This window comes from Gopherus evgoodei, chromosome 10 (assembly GCF_007399415.2).
Source record: "Gopherus evgoodei ecotype Sinaloan lineage chromosome 10, rGopEvg1_v1.p, whole genome shotgun sequence".
NCBI lineage: Eukaryota > Metazoa > Chordata > Testudines > Testudinidae > Gopherus > Gopherus evgoodei.
Window position 1 is genome coordinate 66116990 of NC_044331.1, and position 17208 is coordinate 66134197.

At 41.0% G+C, this 17208-nt stretch overlaps 1 protein-coding gene across 3 annotated transcripts in view; it reads left to right on the plus strand.

Moving 5' to 3' along the window:
* GSPT1 (G1 to S phase transition 1) overlaps positions 1 to 17208 on the plus strand; it is a 42957-nt gene that overhangs the window by 6940 nt on the left and 18809 nt on the right. Inside the window, exons 2-6 of one of the 3 annotated variants that reach the window (XM_030578056.1) lie at positions 7616 to 7663; positions 7851 to 7892; positions 10773 to 11000; positions 12013 to 12046; positions 14236 to 14313. In XM_030578056.1, the coding sequence (XP_030433916.1) occupies positions 7616 to 7663; positions 7851 to 7892; positions 10773 to 11000; positions 12013 to 12046; positions 14236 to 14313 (430 nt within the window). The remainder of the gene's footprint in view (positions 1 to 7615; positions 7664 to 7850; positions 7893 to 10772; positions 11001 to 12012; positions 12047 to 14235; positions 14314 to 17208) is intronic. The other 2 variants (XM_030578057.1, XM_030578058.1) reach the window with 2 other exon arrangements.

Below are 17208 nucleotides of genomic sequence, written 5' to 3' on the forward strand. Positions count from 1 at the left end.
TATCGTTCTAACAAAAACAAAATAAGTTGGTACTTCAGAAAGTGGAGCGCAACTTGTTTTTAGAGCCCTACCTGTCTTCTCCATTCAGTATTCCAAGGTCTTGGGGCTATTGTACAACAGAAATATATAGAAGCACAAAATACAATATAAATAATAAGCAACAGATCTGTGTCAGCTATGGTAGAATAATGTGGATTATATAGGCCATAAAGTGCATTCTCAAAGGTATTTGGGACACTAAAATAGCACTTCAAAAGGATGCATGATCCATTAGGATGCATGATCCATTTTGTTGTAATGCAGTTTTATACAGGCTCAATCTTTGCCAGAGTCAGAGCTCACTCTAGAAACTGAGCTCTTACCTAATGCAAACAGTATACTGCAATACGCTATATCTTTTCTGATTTGCACCCTTAACGATCCTGTGTCTGTTGTTGGAATGATCAAGTGGTGATAAAGCTGAACAATGTTCCAGATCTCTAACATCTAGGAAGACTGTACGGTTTGTTTAGCTATTGCTGCCACGTTCCACAGTCACTGTATTACCAATATGTTTAATGCCTGCTGTAATGTGCTTTGAGAATGGGTGGAATGTGAAAGATGATACATAATACCAAATTCTGTTATGTTAAACTATGTGTAACTGCAGAATTCTGCAGTGTTTTATGTGATCTTCTGTAACACTTGGTGTGAATTAAGATTGACTTTCTGATAAAATTGGATTTCCTGGTAAGCTGATGACACCTTGATTGTAAAGACTTTTACCAGAACCACTTCCACAAATAATGAAGAGCTAGATTTTCAAGCAGAATTTAAAAGTGTGGATAAAAATTTCATGTTGTTTACTTAAGTATGCTGTGTATGATGGTAGATGCTACACATGATCTACTAAAGACTGCTTTAGTAAACTGTTGTAAAAAGTGTAAACCCTTAATATGTTGTCTAGACACTTCATGTGGCTTGTGGAAAACTTAAGGAAGTCTGAGAAACTTTAGGTATTTGCTAGAGTATTGTCAGGGAAAACAGAAGAGCACAAGATACAGGAAATATCATTTAGAACGTTCCCCATTACCTTTGCTTCACTTAACCTTCAGAAGTGCTGTGTTGTTGTGACCTTCTCTCCAGCTGATGAAGTCTGAACTTGGTTACCTCAGCTGAATTAATCTGCCATGAACATATCTCCAAGTGGGTCAGTAGAGGCTTTCAACTTTTTTCCAACCCTAATCCCACATTGAGCCATCCAGACAGTCTGTCTCAGCTGGGCCTAGGAATTGTTTAGAGCTCATCAGAGGAGATGCCATTTTCCAGGGTGTTTTTGTAAAGCGTAACATTGACTTAGAAATGAGATGCCCTCTATTCCATTATGAATTCCTTGAGTTACTTAGTTACCTTTTTAGGTGTCTGTCTTAAAGGATTTTTTATCTTCAGTAGACCTCTTCATTTTTACACAGAGCACATAGTGAAAGTCTGTCAAAAAGTCGGTCAAATTTGTCTCCTCAATCAGATATTGCTTTCCTATATGTTTGGCACCAACCTCCTAGTACCATAATCTTCCAGGGTAGCTAGAATGTTCATGTCTTTAAAAAAAAGAGTTGTTTTCAGAAAGGTGTTTACATCACAAAGTCAATATGCACAACCCCAATACTTTTTCCTTTCTAGGGTAGGTCATTTTTAGCTTCCTTTATTTCTAATTATATCTTCTACCATATTAAATTTTTCTGGTGTTCACTTTTTTTTATGCATTTGCAAATGTTTGTGTTAACCCTTTCCTGCTCTAGTGGAGCTATATACGTTAAAATCGTTGAGTTTTTTATTTCAAGACAGTTCCTCCAGTTTGTCTTCATCTCCTTAGTACTGAGGTGCCCAGAACCATTTGTCTAGCTCAGGGGTTGGCAACCTTTCAGAAGTGGTGTGCCAAAGTGGTGTACTTTATTCACTCTAGTTTAGGGTTTCACTTGCCAGGAATACATTTTAACGTTTTTAGAAGGTCTCTTTCTATGTCTATAATATATAACTAAACTATTGTTGTATGTAAAGTAAATAAGGCTTTTAAAATGTTTAAGAAGCTTAATTTAAAATTAAATTAAAAGGCAGATCCCCCCAGACTAGTGGCCAGGACCCAGGCAGTGTGAGTGCCACTGAAAATCAGCTTGCATGCTGCCTTCAGCATGCATGCCATAGGTTGCCTACCCCGGTCTAGCTGCAGTCATACTAGAATGTATATATCCACCGCCTAGCTCTGTGAAATACTTCTGTGGATGCAACTCAAGGTGACACTAGCTCTTTTGCTGTTGCCATAGTATATGGTACTTTCATATCTAATTTGACTGATACTTCTGTGGCAAGGCATGCCCTTCGCTGCCTCAGGGCTTGTCTACATCAGAAAGTTGCAGCGCTGGTGAGGGAGTTACAGCGCTGCAACTTTGAAGGTGTACACATCTGCAGGGCACCACCAGCGCTGCAACTCCCTGTTTGCAGCGCTGGCCGTACTCCCGTTTTGTCTCGGGTGTAGAGGATCCAGCGCTGGTGATCCAGCGCTGGTAATCCAATGTAGACACTTACCAGCGCTTTTCTTGACCTCCGTGGAAGGAGGAAGCCTCTGGTAATCAAGCTGGTCTCCTTTCCCGGTTTGCTCTCTCGTTCCCGGAACCCCGAGCAAGCAGGTCTCCTTCCCTGCGGTTTGCTGGGTGGCTCCGGGAATGCGAGAGCAAACCGCAGCGAAGCTGGTCTCCTTTCCCGGTTTGCTCTCTCGTTCCCGGAACCCCGAGCAAGCAGGTCTCCTTCCCTGCGGTTTGCTGGGTGGCTCCGGGAACGCGAGAGCAAACCGCGGCGAAGCTGGTCTCCTTTCCCGGTTTGCTCTCGCGTTCCCGGAACCTCCCTTGAAGCCGCCCAACAGCGCTGCAGTGTGGCCACATCTAACACCACTTGCAGCGCTGGTTGCTGTAAGTGTGACCACTCTGCAGCGCTGGCCCTATACAGCTGTACTAATACAGCTGTAACAACCAGTGCTGCAAAATTTTAGATGTAGACATGGCCTCAGCCTTTCTCCCTCAGACAGTGGGGGCCTGGAGTGAATCAGTCTTACTCCAGAGCTTTTTAATTCTTCGCTCTGATTTATTTTTTCAATATTTACAAGGTGAGCCTCAGGGTAGACACAGGTAGCTCTCTTAAGCAAAACAAAAAAACAAACTCACAACACACAAAAGGAGATACTTTACCCTACCCACTTTCCGGGGTTTTGCCTTATTATGCTGATTTCTGGTTGCCAGCCCTTCCCCAAACAGCAGTTAACTAGGCTATTTCTCCTACAGGGAGTAGAGCAGCCTTCCTCCCAAGAGAAGCCTTTTCTCCCTTGTGCCACTAACCCTGCTGTAGTTTTTCTCATCCCTCCTCACTCTATCTCAAGGGAAGAGGGGCCTTTAAAGGTCACCGTTAGCCTTTAATTGATTCAGGTTTCTGAGAGGAAAGAGCTTTAGTCATTTTAAGGCTGATATTACTTGCCTTCTACCTACTCTCTTACAGCTGTCAGATCTGACTTTGTCATACTACCTTAACAGAAGTTCATAATAGCAGCAGTGCTGCTCCTACTAGTCAATCTGTTACACTAATAAAATAATACCAACAGGATCTTATAAGAGGGATGAGGCAAAATGCCAGGTTTATTGCAAATATATAGAGAGAGCAAGAAATCAGGATATGCAATTCAATATAATTTCACTACCATTCCTTATTCATTCACACACTCATTCATACAAGTTCTGCTGTTGTTATAGTTACCAGCCTAGAGGTTGCTCATGGCAGAGTACTGACCAGGTAGCTTGCACACAAGGGTGGAGCCGAGTCTTTGTCAGAAGTGCATCTGATGCTCCTGGAAGGTGGTTGCAGAGCCAGATTCAAAGTTTTCAGTCTTTAGAGTCTGTTCTTAAAGGATTTTGTCCTTATACAAGTCTATGGGAATTGCTTCATCCTGCTAATGTTTGTTTGAGGTGATTATCAATCAGCAGGTGGCACATCCCTGATGATTGAGTGTTATCTTGTTCTTTGGAATCAGGGGGGGGTGGTGGGGGGGGGAGGCGGCACTTGGGTGGATTCCAGCCTGGTCTGTGCATTCTTTGGCCAATTGAGAGTGAAATTGTAATTCTTAGGCTGGCACTTCCCTGATTCATTCTTTATCTAAATCAGTTTATCCTCTATCTAAATCAAGCATCCATTCACATACATCCTCTGTTTTAACATGCATTTATCATTTATTACTTTACTATTTCTTAACTTTTAGCAACCCTGAGGATGTTTCAAATCTACTTAAACTTTAACATACATAGCAAAGAAGTTAAAAGCTACTAAACTGTGTTCTGTTTGGAAGAACAATTACAGTTGTTTTTGAGAACAGACTTTCTGTCTTAGGATGTGCTAACGTAATTAGCAGTTTGGCCTTGCATGTTTCTCACAGAGAGGGAGAGACACAGAAATGGAAAAATCAAGAGGCCTAAGCTGTGGGGAATTCAACTGAATTCAGTTTTACACCTTGTCTCTCTTCACCTCAGACTTGTTATACACATACACTTTATGGTTTTAATACAGAAATTCCCTGATATGGTCCAACAAACCCGCATTCCCTACTTCTTTGTGTGATACTTCCCATTTCCAGTATCTCAATTCTCTGTGGAGGAGTTGCTTTCTTGTTGTCCTCAAACCCATCGTGCCTATGGATTTAGAAACGGTAGTGCAGAGCTTCAGCAAGCTTGCTTTTGATCCAGTACTATGATGAGAGAAGCGGAACGGCAAATAGCTTTTCCTATCCTGCAAAAAGTTTTGAGATTTCAAACATGTTCCTGTTCTGCATAATGATGAAAGGAGATACTTTTTTTGAATTTTTTGCAGGAAAAAATTAGACACCCACCCCAGAATAACACACAGCCTGGTGGCTAGGGTGCTCGTTTGTGATGTGACCAAGAAGAGACTTTGAATCTGGGTCTTCCACATCCCAAGTTAGTGCCCTGACCATTGGGATATTGGCTATTCCGGGGTATCGCTCTAACAGTTTTAATTTAGATGAATTGGTGTTTTTCTATGAAAAATGTTCTGTCAGATTCCCAACCTGCTCAAACGATATGTGCTGCTGTGCATATGGTTTATAGGAGAGGAAAAACAAACAAACCTCTTTGATCTACTTATCATAGTGTTTCTGTTTCAAGGCAAATGAAAGTACAATAAACATTGGATAGATTTTTTTCATTTGCAGGCAAGAGACCATGTGGAAAACTTCAGTTCTAAAGGTGAATGTCTTGAAAAATCACAAGTATGTGTAAATGAGTTTGTAATGGAAATGATTTTTCAGCTTTGACTGCAGAGAATGCATTAAGTTGCTAGCTGAAATTTCGGAAGTGATGTAATCTAGAAAAAGGAGTTTGGAGTTAGACTTAGATTCTAGTTCCAGCTATTCTACTTGGTGTTCAGTGTTAGGTGAATAAGGCAGTTTTTGTTTCTTGGATTCCCATCTGTAAAATAAGGGTCTTAACCACTTTTATAAAGAATATTAAGGTCCTCAATTTGGATGAATTGTACTATAAGTAAGGCTGTGAGTTTCATGGATTCTGTGACTTTCCAGGACTTCTGCAGTGCCTGGTGCGACTGGCATGGGGGCCGCCTGAGCAGCATGGGCAGCCCCTGGGCCAGCTGCAATTGCGGGCCACCGTACCTCTCCCACCCCAGCACCAGCAGGAGTTTAGGTGTGGGAGGAGGCTCAGGCTAAGACAGGGAGTTGGGATGTGGGAGGGGGTGAGGCTCTGGTTGGTGCTTACTTTGGGGTGGGGAGGGCTCCCTGAAAGTGGCAACATGTTCCTAGGTGGAGGTGCAGCCAGGTGGCTCTGCATGCTGCATCCGCGTTCAGGCACCACACCCGCAGCTTCCATTGGCTGTGGTTCCTGGCCAATGGGAGCTGCAGAGCAAGCTCTTGGGCTGGGGTCAATATGCGGAACCCCCCTGGCCATATGTCCACCTAGGGGCCACAGGGACATGCCGGCCGCTTCTGGGAGCCGTGCGGAGCCAGGTAGGGAGCCTGCCAGCCCCATTAGGCCACCTCAGCACCAGCATGACCCAAGTCCCCTCCTGCACCCTTCCTGCAAGCCTTGTAGACTAGTATTCTGCCATTTTCTCCAACATTGCTCTAGTCTATGACAGCCTGCAATGAACACGTGCCACAGACCTAAAGCAAAGTAGCTGAGGGTCCAGTTTCTCTTCATTGCTCTCTGTGATGCTTTGAGACATTTTTTCAATGTTCAGGTCTTTTGTGAATATAGTTCAAATAGCTTAAGTAGTATAGGAGTCTGGGCTGTATGCTAAGTGTGGAGGAAGCAGAGCTAACAACACAGCCAAGTAAAGGATATGGGATTGGTAAGGAACTAGTCAAAGGTAAAGCAACAATGTGGATGGAGATGCTGTTTTTGACATACTATAGTTGCTCATGTCATTTCAGAGACCCTTGAGGTCTGGTTTACCCTAGAAAAATTAAGCTGATTAAATACCCCAGAACACTTTGTACTCATATGTAGAAATGTTCCAAAGAGTCAAATGGTCTAATAGCTAGTTGGAATGGATTATCTGAGCAGGTTTAATTAGTTACAACTCAGCGTGACCCAATTTAATGGTAGCATTACTGCAGACCAATTTGAATAGTACAAGGAATGTTAGGTTGAATTTGACTCCAGGTCACTAATGGCCCTGTGAAATCTTCTAGAATGTATTTCTTCTTGGAACTGTACTGAGGTTTATAGGATAGTGTATTGTAACTAAAATGGCTTAAGATGCCAAAGTGAATATTAAGGAAAATATCTTAAATCAGTTCAACATGTGTGGATGCAATAAATCATTATGCTTAATCTGGTCCAGTTATAAATGGTTCAGTCCTTCAATTTGGAAAAAAACATTAGAGAGAAACTTTGATATTAGGGAGGATCTTAAAATTTATTAGCCTTTAAAAATGAAGTTACCAGTCACTTGTTTTTATTTCTTACCATGTTTGGTACTTATGGCAGATCTTTGCTTAAACAAGGGCTCATTTGTTTCCTACTCTGTTTTAATTTCCTATTTGATTGTGCAGTGAAGCTATTAGACATCCAGATACTGTGCTGATGGTCACTATAGAAATTCTACAAGATGAATAACTTTTCTATACAATAGAAAGATCTCACAAACAAAAGAGTACTTCATTCCAGATAGTGAAGTTATATTTCAGTGTATTAAACTCTTAACAAAACCCAAATACCTCAAATAGCTAGAATATGCAAAAAGAATTGTGAAGTAAAATGCACATGTACAACAATTGCTTCCCCTAAATTTGCTTTGGAGTCTCTTAAATACAGGGGGGACAGGAGGACTTCCCCCTCCAACTATTATAAGTAACAGTTGTTAAAATACAATATATCAGCTTTAGTAGAATTCTTTCATACTAGAAGGTTGTATTTAGTGTCCTCTTGTAGGGAGGAGGGAGTACTTTTATTAGATATGGTTTTATTTGTTGCTGTGATAAATTTGATAGAACTCTGGTCCTTATGGGATTATCTTGAAATTAATAACATCTGATTCTTGTTTTAAAAGTAACATTTTTTTGTTTAAGGAGCATCTGCAGAGTCTTCTCAAGAGACGCAAACAGCATCTTGTGAAGGTACTGGGTTTTCATGTTTGAAAATCTTTTGTAGTGCCAATAAATGGGATTAAGAAAAATAGATATTTTTAGAAATTGCAGAAAACATCTTTAATAAAGTGTTCATGGTGGTATTCCAAAGTTGTTTGTTTAATATTGCTGGCTTCACATTAAGCAAATGTACATAATGCCTCAATTTTTTGTTTAGGTTCAAATGTTGCTGTTAGTATGGAAGTCTCAGAACCTGTTGGTAAGACATGGCCATTAACAGTTTCTAATATCATTTGGGTTGATTTAATGTTAGCTAAAATGAAGGCTGCCTTAATTGGGCCTTTGCAGTTTAATTGGTACAAAACTCTCAGTATCACTGCTGTGTGCCTGAATCAGAAAAGAGACTTAATGGAATACTTAAGTACCACTACAGTAAATTTTGTGATGGCAGATGTAATGGGATTATTTGAACACTGAAGAAGAATATTCTGTATATTCTACACTTCCTTTCTTCAATTCATTTGTGTTTCAAATTATAAAATAGTCTCAATATTTCATGCCATGGCATACTACCTATTGAATAAGCGAAACAAGTCATGACATGTTGAATGTAAAGATGCCATATTTTTCCTGATTTTGTATGCAACTTTCCCTTTTCCTGCTAAAATTGTGGTAGTCTTCAGTGCAGTTTTCAGTACAAATATTAGTCTGTAGACGACCATTATGTCTGTGTTTGGGTTTTCTTTTTCCCCATAAAAATGCTGCTTTGTTAAAATAGAAGTGTCTTAAATCCCTGGGGCATGGTCTACACTACGCGTTTATACCGAATTTAGCAGCATTAAACCAGTTTTAACCCTGCACCCGTCCATACAACGAAGCCCTTTATATCGATATAAAGGGCTCTTAAAACCAATTTATGTACTCCTCCCCAACGAGGGGAGTAGTGCAGAAAACGGTATTGCCATGTCGGATTAGGGTTAGTGTGGCCGCAATTCGACGGTATTGGCCTCTGGGCGGTATCCCACAGTGCCCCATTGTGACCGCTCTGGAAAGCAATCTGAACTCGGATGCACTGGCCAGGTAGACAGGAAAAGCCCTGCGAACTTTTGAATTTCATTTCTTGCTTGCCCAGCATGGAGCGCTGATCAGCACGGGTGGCCATGCAGTCCCAAATCCAAAAAGAGCTTCAGCATGGACCGTACTGGAGATACTGGATCTGATCACTGTATGGGGAGACAAATCTGTTCTATCGGAGCTCCATTCCAGCAGACGAAATGCCAAAGCATTTCAAAAAATCTTCAGGCTATGATAGACAGAGACCACAGCAGGGACTCAACACAGCGCTGTGTGACAACCATAACAGAAAGCCAAAGAGTCAAATGGACGCGGAGGGAGGGGGAGACAGAGGACTCCAGCTGTCCCCGCAGTCTCCGAAAAGCATTTGCATTCTTGGCTGAGCTCCCAATGCCTGAAGGGTCAAAAACATTGTCACCAGTGGTTCAGGGAATATGTCGTCAATTTACCCCCTCTCCCCCACCCCTCAAAGAAAAGGGAAAAAATTGTTTCTCATCTCTTTTCAGTGTCACCGTATGTCTACTGGATGCTGCTGGTAGACGGGGTGCTGCAGCGCTAAACAGCAGCATCCTCTCCCCTTCCCCTCCCTCGTGGCAGACGGTACAGTACAAAATGATAGCCACCCTCGTTGTCATCCTGTGAGTGCTCCTGGCTGGCCTCGGTGAGGTCGGCCGGGGGCGCCTGGGCAAAAAAGGGAATGACTCCCAGTCATTCCCTTTTTTAAGCTTTTTGTCCTGGAGATTCAGTCCTGGCAGATGGTGCAATAGGGCTGTAACCGTCCTCATCATAGCAGCTGGAGACTGAGCTCCTTCTCCCCCCCCCCCCTCATGTCTAATGGAGATTCTGGACTATCATAGCAGCTGGAGGCTGCCTCCCCCTCATTTTATCTCACTAAAAAGTCAGTGTTTCTTATTCCTGCATTCTTTATTACTTCATCACACAAATGGGGGACACTGCCACGGTAGCCCAGGAGGGTTGGGGGAGGAGGGAAGCAACGGGTGGGGTTGTTGCAGGGACACCCCCTAGAATGGCATGCAGCTCATCATTTCTGCGTGATATCTGGGGCTCTGACCTGGAGCGGCTGTGCTCTCTGGTTCTCTAGTAGACTTGCCCCATATTCTAGGCAGGACTGACTCTATTTGTAGACAGAACATAAAGAAGGAAATGACCTGGGAAGTCATTCCCATTTTTGTCCATGCGCCCCCGGCTGACCTCAGCGAGGTCAGCCAGGAGCACCCATGACAACAGCAGACAGTACAATATGACTGGTAACCATCATTGCCAATTTCCAAAGCAGCAGACGGTGCAATCTGTCTCTGCTACCATGCAAAGACAAATGAATGCTGCTGTGTAGCATTGCAGTACTGCATCTGTCAGCAGCATCCAATACACATACGGTGACAGTGAAAAAAGGCAAAACGGGCTCCATGGTTACCATGCTATGGCTTCTGCTGGGGCAATCCAGAGAAAAAGGGCGCGAAATGATTGTCTGCCATTGCTTTCACGGAGGAAGGATTGAGTGACGACATTTACCCAGAATCACTGGTGACACTGTTTTTGCTCCATCATGCATTGTGATCTCAACCCAGAATTCCAATGGGTGGGGGAGACTGCGGGAATTTTGGGATAGCTATGGGATAGCTACCCACAATGCAACGCTCTGGAAATCGATGCTAGCCTCGATACATGGATGCACACCACCAAATTAATGTGCTTAGTGTGACCACGTGCACTCGACTTTATACAATCTGTTTTTAAAAAACCGGTTTCTGTAAAAATCGGAATAATCCCGTAGTGTAGACATACCCTGAGAATCATAATTTTCTGATGTCAGCAGCCAAGCTTGCTTGAAAGTTTAGTGGTAATATCCTTTTCAAACAAAGCACAGAGTACATGCTTTGCATACCAGGACATCCACAAACTGAATATCTGAAAAGCAGAGAAGTTGCATCTTGATTTAAAAATAAAAATAAAAAATCAGTTCATTATTGCTGGAGTAAAAATATTGACTAGCCTTTCTGAGTTACATTTTTAATTTATATGAATGTACTTCGTTTCACTCTAGTAGAAAATGGAGAGACAGAAATGTCCCCTGAAGAATCATGGGATCACAAAGAAGAAACATGTGAAGCAGAGCTAGGAGGTGGCCCATCAGGAGATGCAGGGCATACTGAGGAGAGTGCCCAGGAAATGATGGAGGAAGAGGAGGAAATACCAAAACCTAAATCTGTAGTAGCACCACCAGGTGCTCCTAAAAAAGAACATGTGAATGTAGTATTCATTGGGCATGTAGGTAAGTTACAGATAAACAACTGTAGAGCAAGGGATAGAGATATTTGATAATGTGAATAGTAAGTTCTTGTATAACTCTATCCTTTAATGAATCCAAATTGTGACTTTCACTTTTCCTTTCTAGGTTAACAGGTTACTAGAATTGGCAGAATAATTTTTAGATTGACAGATATTAGTAATATTTCTTTGGAATCTAATAAACTAGGTTATGTACAATTTTGGCTGAAGATTTGAATCCTTGGGGCAGAGAGGCTTTACTTGTCTAGAATAATTAGGTTGCATGAATAACCCCATCATAGATGAACGATCATTGATAGCTCTTCCAGTATCATATTCTGATACTTCTTAATATAAAAGTTAATATCTGTGAAATACCATTTTCTTTCTTTTACAAAAATGCTGTTGCTGTTCAATTTTATGACATTCTTTAGAATGATCAGGGCTGGCCTCTCGCCCACTGCATAGCTGGTGCTGTGCTGTAGGTTAGGTGAAGGCTATCCAAAAATCTCTCCTGCAAAAAACCAAACAATCCTTTTCAGAAAATGTTTTCTTTTAATCCATTTCTGGTAAAACCATACCTGAAATATTGGTGCTACACAACCAAAATGTTAACAAATTCAAGAATTCGGAGAGAAGCAACAAAAATGGAGGAGTTGACTAGAAATTGAGAAACACTTATATGCCACTGTCCCACTTTAAGTGTTTTTAGATAATCAAAAAAAGTGAAGGATGGAAAATAATAATTATTAAGAGTGATAGGGGAAAATACAGACTGAATATATTTTACTGACAATTAAATCTTAAATTGGGGAATAATCTGCCAAGAGAAGTGGTAGAAGCTCCATTGGGACATTTTAAAACTAAACAGGACAAACTACTAAAAATGTGTCCTACAAAACAATGCTATATTGTCATGAAATGGGTTCAAAAGACCTAACTTTCTCTCTCTCTTTTTTTTTAATACTTAAAACTAAATGACTTTGTAAAGTATCTTTCTTTTGTATGTTTGTTAGATGCTGGTAAATCAACCATTGGAGGACAAATAATGTACGTAATTTTTAAAAAATAAGATTTCTTTGAATTGTTAGAATCTTTTAATATTGTGATTTATAACATGTGGGAAGTAAGTAGTGTAATAGATGGTTTTAGTAAGCATAGACTGTTTGTTTTTTTTTAATGAAATACCACTCCAGGTCTATTAATTTAGTAAGTCATTGTCTTTTGATTTGTTAGCTTCAGTGTTAGTCTTATTGCTCAGGAGTGTCATTTGCTTAACGAAAGTATAACTGTACAAAGGCATATTTTACTAAATAACAAATAAGTTTATTTAGAATATTAGATTCCATTTTTTCTGAGAGTTGTTCTTTAGAACTGATAATCAGATTGATTCAGCTCTTGTTAAATTTTGTCCCATGTGAGATTTTAAAAACTTTTAATTTGAATATGATCAGCCTCTGACATTAGCATTATCATTCATATATTGAAATCCAGATATTGATTTTAAATCATACCAGATTATAAATTGTCAATTTTCTTTATATACCTTAAACATGTACCGAACAAATCTGGAATAACTTTCTCATAGAAGAAGTTTCTTCATAAGGCCAGCCTTTTAGAAGTCGGCTTTTACTATGCAGCATGGTTTCACTCTCTTAAGCCATACGAGTATATTTTAATATCTGTCACTGGAAGCACTCATTATCCACTTAGGTGTTAATTTTTAAAAATTCTGTGAAGATGCTTTGTATCAATTAGTTCCATAAGTTAGTTCTGCAGTTCTTTTTATTTTTTATGCCTTTTTAAATTTTGTTGAATATCCCTTTTTTATTAGAAAAAGTAAATGTCTGTTGTACCTTCTCTCAGCCATTAATTATTCTGAATTCTGCTACAATTTCCCCACTTCCTAGTTTCCTTTCTAAATTAAACAGACCCACTCCTACCATTACAAGATCAGATTGACGCTTTAAGGAAAAGCAACATACCTGATATGTTAGTATTATACAAAGAGTATCTAATATATATCTCTAGGCTTTTAATATGCAAAAGATCTGTGGAAAAATGGCAATTTTCCTTTCCTTGCCAATTTAAGAAGGCACTGGTCAAAAGTATCCATCTTCAGACTTCACCCAACTGTTAGCATTTTTCTTTTATATAAACTTATATGCCAAGGTTTCTGATTTGTATTACCATTTTGTAGTTCTGTGGGCAGTGACTCAGTCGCTTATGATCTGGTTTGGTTTAGAATATAATGCTTTTAGTTGCTGATACCTCTTTTCTTTTCCTTTTCTCCGTTTATATTTTGTGTCTTCTACATGGTTTTATTGTTGTCTCTAATATTTATTTGTTTTAAGATTAACAAATAAATTGGAAGTTTTGACTAATCCAATCTTCTGTAACTGTTCTGTTCTAACTATGGATGTCTCTATGTATGCATATATTTTCCTTTAAACACTTGTTTTAAAATAATCCAGAAAAGTAGTACTTGCTTGATTAAAACACATTCTGAATGAAGACAGTTCCTTGGGAGGTCATGTCTGTGAAACGAGTATATTAGATTTTGTACCCTTTTAAAATTTATTAAATTGAAGCATTTTAAAATGCAATATATGACCTTCAATTTTTTTGTTTTTAAGTATGTCATTTGTATACAGTAAAGCTCATATAGTAGGTAGGCTTATGCCTTGTTTGCTCTGTACTTTCTTTACAGATAGCCATGCCTTACTTTTTGAATTATGAAATTGCTCTTCTGAGAGCAGATATTCCATTGTTACCCTTTTCAGACAGTACCTCAGATCTACAGAGTAATCAGATCATGTATTCCAGGGGTTCTCAAACTTCATTGCACCACAACCCTCTTCTGACAACAAAAATTACTACATGACTCCAGGAAGGGGAGTCCAAAGTGTGAGTCCACCCGAGCCCCAACACCCCAGGTTGGCGGGACAAGGGCTTCAGCCCCCGGCGGGAGGACCTGTAACCTGTGCCCCACCACCTAGGGCTGAAGCCCTCAGTCTTCAGCTTCATCTTCAGGCAGTGGAGCTTGGGCTTTGGCTTCAGACCCAGATCCCAGCAAGTCTAATGCTAGCTCTGGCAACCCCATTAAAAGGAGGTTGTGACCCACTTTAGGGTCCCAACCCACAGTTTGAGAGCTGCTGATATACTCCATTAGAATAGAAACTTAGCTGCCATGTAGTTAATGTAAAATGTCTTCTTTTTTTTTCTTCCCCACGCCCCAGGTACTTGACAGGAATGGTTGACAAAAGAACACTTGAGAAATATGAAAGAGAAGCTAAAGAGAAAAACAGAGAAACCTGGTATGACTCTTACCTAAGAATATACCATGGCATCCTTTTTTAGCTCCTGAGAGGAGACTGTTTTGAAGTTTTCCTTTTAGTATTTGGTTCCTTTTGATTTTTCCAGCCAGGGCTTTGATGTGTGCCACATTATGCAGTGTATTCCATGCTGGAGCAGATTTTGCTTCCATATCGTACAGAATATTGCCTTAATTTGTGGTGCTGCACAATAGCAACTGACTGGTAGGGGTGATGGAAGAAGAAAACCATCCTCAGACAGCCAGGGGACCCTTATGTCTTCCTGCCCTTCCCCTATAAGTACTGTATGAAAGAAGTGTCAGAGAAAGAGGCTTACAGTTCTGGGGGATAGGGAGGGAGGTAGCAGACTGGATCACAAAACTTTTCACCTAATGAGATGAGTGAATGAAATAGGGCCCTGAACTGTTAGCCTCCGAGGCTGTGAAGAGCCACCCTGCTGCCTCCTTCCTCCGCCAACAGTTCCTGGGCAGCCGTGTACCCTCTCAGAAGCATCTCCTGCTTCTTGGAGGGGATGGAGACGGCGTGCAGTAGAAGAGGACCTCATTAGAGGCAATAGCTATGAAGCAATGCAGAGAGGTAGATTTGTAGCTGAATTAATTGTATTTGGACAAGGTAGAGGGATAGAAGATGGCATGAATTAATTGTATTGAGGTAAGCCTGTGTGGGGACCACCTTTTCCATTAAAATCTTATGACAAAACCACATAGCGTCCCTCCACAAAATCCTGAGTATTCTGAGCAGAGACCTTCTCCCCATCCATATCCTGTTTCAGAAATGCTTTGAGTCACACAGTGAGGGAACATCTTTTTAAAAACAAGTTTCAAACTTAAAATATAGCATGATGTGCAACTGAAATGTGAAACACAGATTTTGTCAGTGGTCACACATTTCGGTGGCACATTAACAGGCTTGAAAGTTGAGAGGTATGTCTTCAGATTTACTATATATCAGGCCTTAGCCCCGTTCCTTTTGAGGGACCCCTCTCATGTGTTAACTGCTTCTTCAGCAGGTCCAGACTCTGTGCTGTGGAAGTTATAGAGGAGGTTCCTCCTTTTCATCAGAAAAAGGGATTCTACTCTCAGTACTTCCTGATCTCCAAGTCCAAGGGAGGGGTGAGACCTATCCTCAGTCTCTGCGATCTCAACAATTCATGTTTGAGATTCTGTGTGGTTATCCTGGCTACTTTTTTCCCCACATTGAATCACAATGATGGGTTTGTTCTCGGTCTTGAGAACACCTATTTCCATGTAGCAATTTTCCCAGGACACAGGAAATTTATGAGATTTCTTGGTGCCAGTCAACTTTATCAGTACACAGTTCTCACCTTTGGCCCATCGTCACCATTGTGCATCTTTACCAAATGCATGACAATGGTAACAGCAGTCTATCTCAGAAGAAGGGGAATTCATATCTTCCTGTACCTAGATGATTGGCTAGTGAAAGGCATTTCTGAGGAACAAGTCCTCAGTTCACACTGGACCTCTTCGATTGATTGGAGTTGACTTTGACTCCAACTCAGAAATCGAGTTCTGTGGGGCCTACTAGACTATGAATCTGAGGGCTTTTCTCCCACATGTGCGATTGCAAATAGTTCAGTTCATTGTCTGGATCTCCAATCTCATCTGACCACGGTCCGTGTATACCTGAAGTTAGTTACGTGGTTCAACATTTGAAGTTGTCTTCAGTCCTGGTTCAAGTTGATCTGTCGTGAGCTGCCTGTCATAGGAAAAGCCCGTCTAAGGGCCTCCAGAGATACTGGACACTCTACAGTGGTGGGAAGAACAGAACAATGTGTACCAGGGTATTATTCATTTTGTCCATCCTCTGCCAACTAGAACTGTAGTCACTGATGCTCCCCCACATACTGTGGACACATATCTAGGAATGTTAAATGTTCAGAATTTGCGGTCAGGGCAGAAAGCATCATGTCATATCAAAGTAGTGGAGTTTCAAGTCATTTACAGTGCTTTCAGGGATCAGATGAGGAAAGCAATGGTTCACATACTCACCACCAATACCATTGCAGTGTGTTATGTGAACAAGCAGGGAGGAGCCTACTCCAACCAACTTTGTTAGGAAGCAATACATTTTTGGCATTTCTGCGTCAAGGAAGACATCGTACCCACAGGAGCACGCTTACCGGGCTCTCAAAACCAATTGGCTGACCATCTCAGCAGGACTTTCTCCAACAGTCATGAGAGGTCTCTAAAGAGCAGCATGGTGAGGCTATTTTCAGGGAATGAGGCATCCCATTGATCACCCTAGGTGCAACAAAGGACAACAAGAAGAGCCATCAGTTTGGTTCCCAAGGGGGCTTGGTGCAAGATCTCTAACCAATGCCTTCCTTCGGTACTGAGGAATGCACCTGATGGATGCCTTTCTCCATACCCCTTTCATGTTATTCTCAAACTGAAGTTGGACCAATTGATACTTTCTTGGCCAAGCCAGCACACTATGTTGATTCTCCGACTTCCTCAGTTTCTGTTCGACCACCCAAATCTCTTCCTCTCCTTCAGACCTATTTCAGTACCATGGCCAGGTTGTTCATTCGGCACTGAGTAATCTACACCTCAAGAGATGGCTGGTACAGGGCTAGAGTAGAAAGAAGGGTAATTCTCAGAGGAAATTCAGAGGATCCTGCATAATATTAGAAAACCATCTATTAGATCTACTTCTTTGGCTAAGTGGATGCATTTTTCGGTTTGGTTGATATCTAAGGGAATTCAGCCCACGTTGGCTCATGTTCAGAACATTTTAGACTATCCTTTACATTTAAGGTCCTTTAGGTCTGGCTCTTAGCTCATTGAGGGTTCACTTGGCAGTAATATTGGAGTGCCATCCTCTGTTCCAAGGAAAATTGGTTTTCTTAAACTTCAT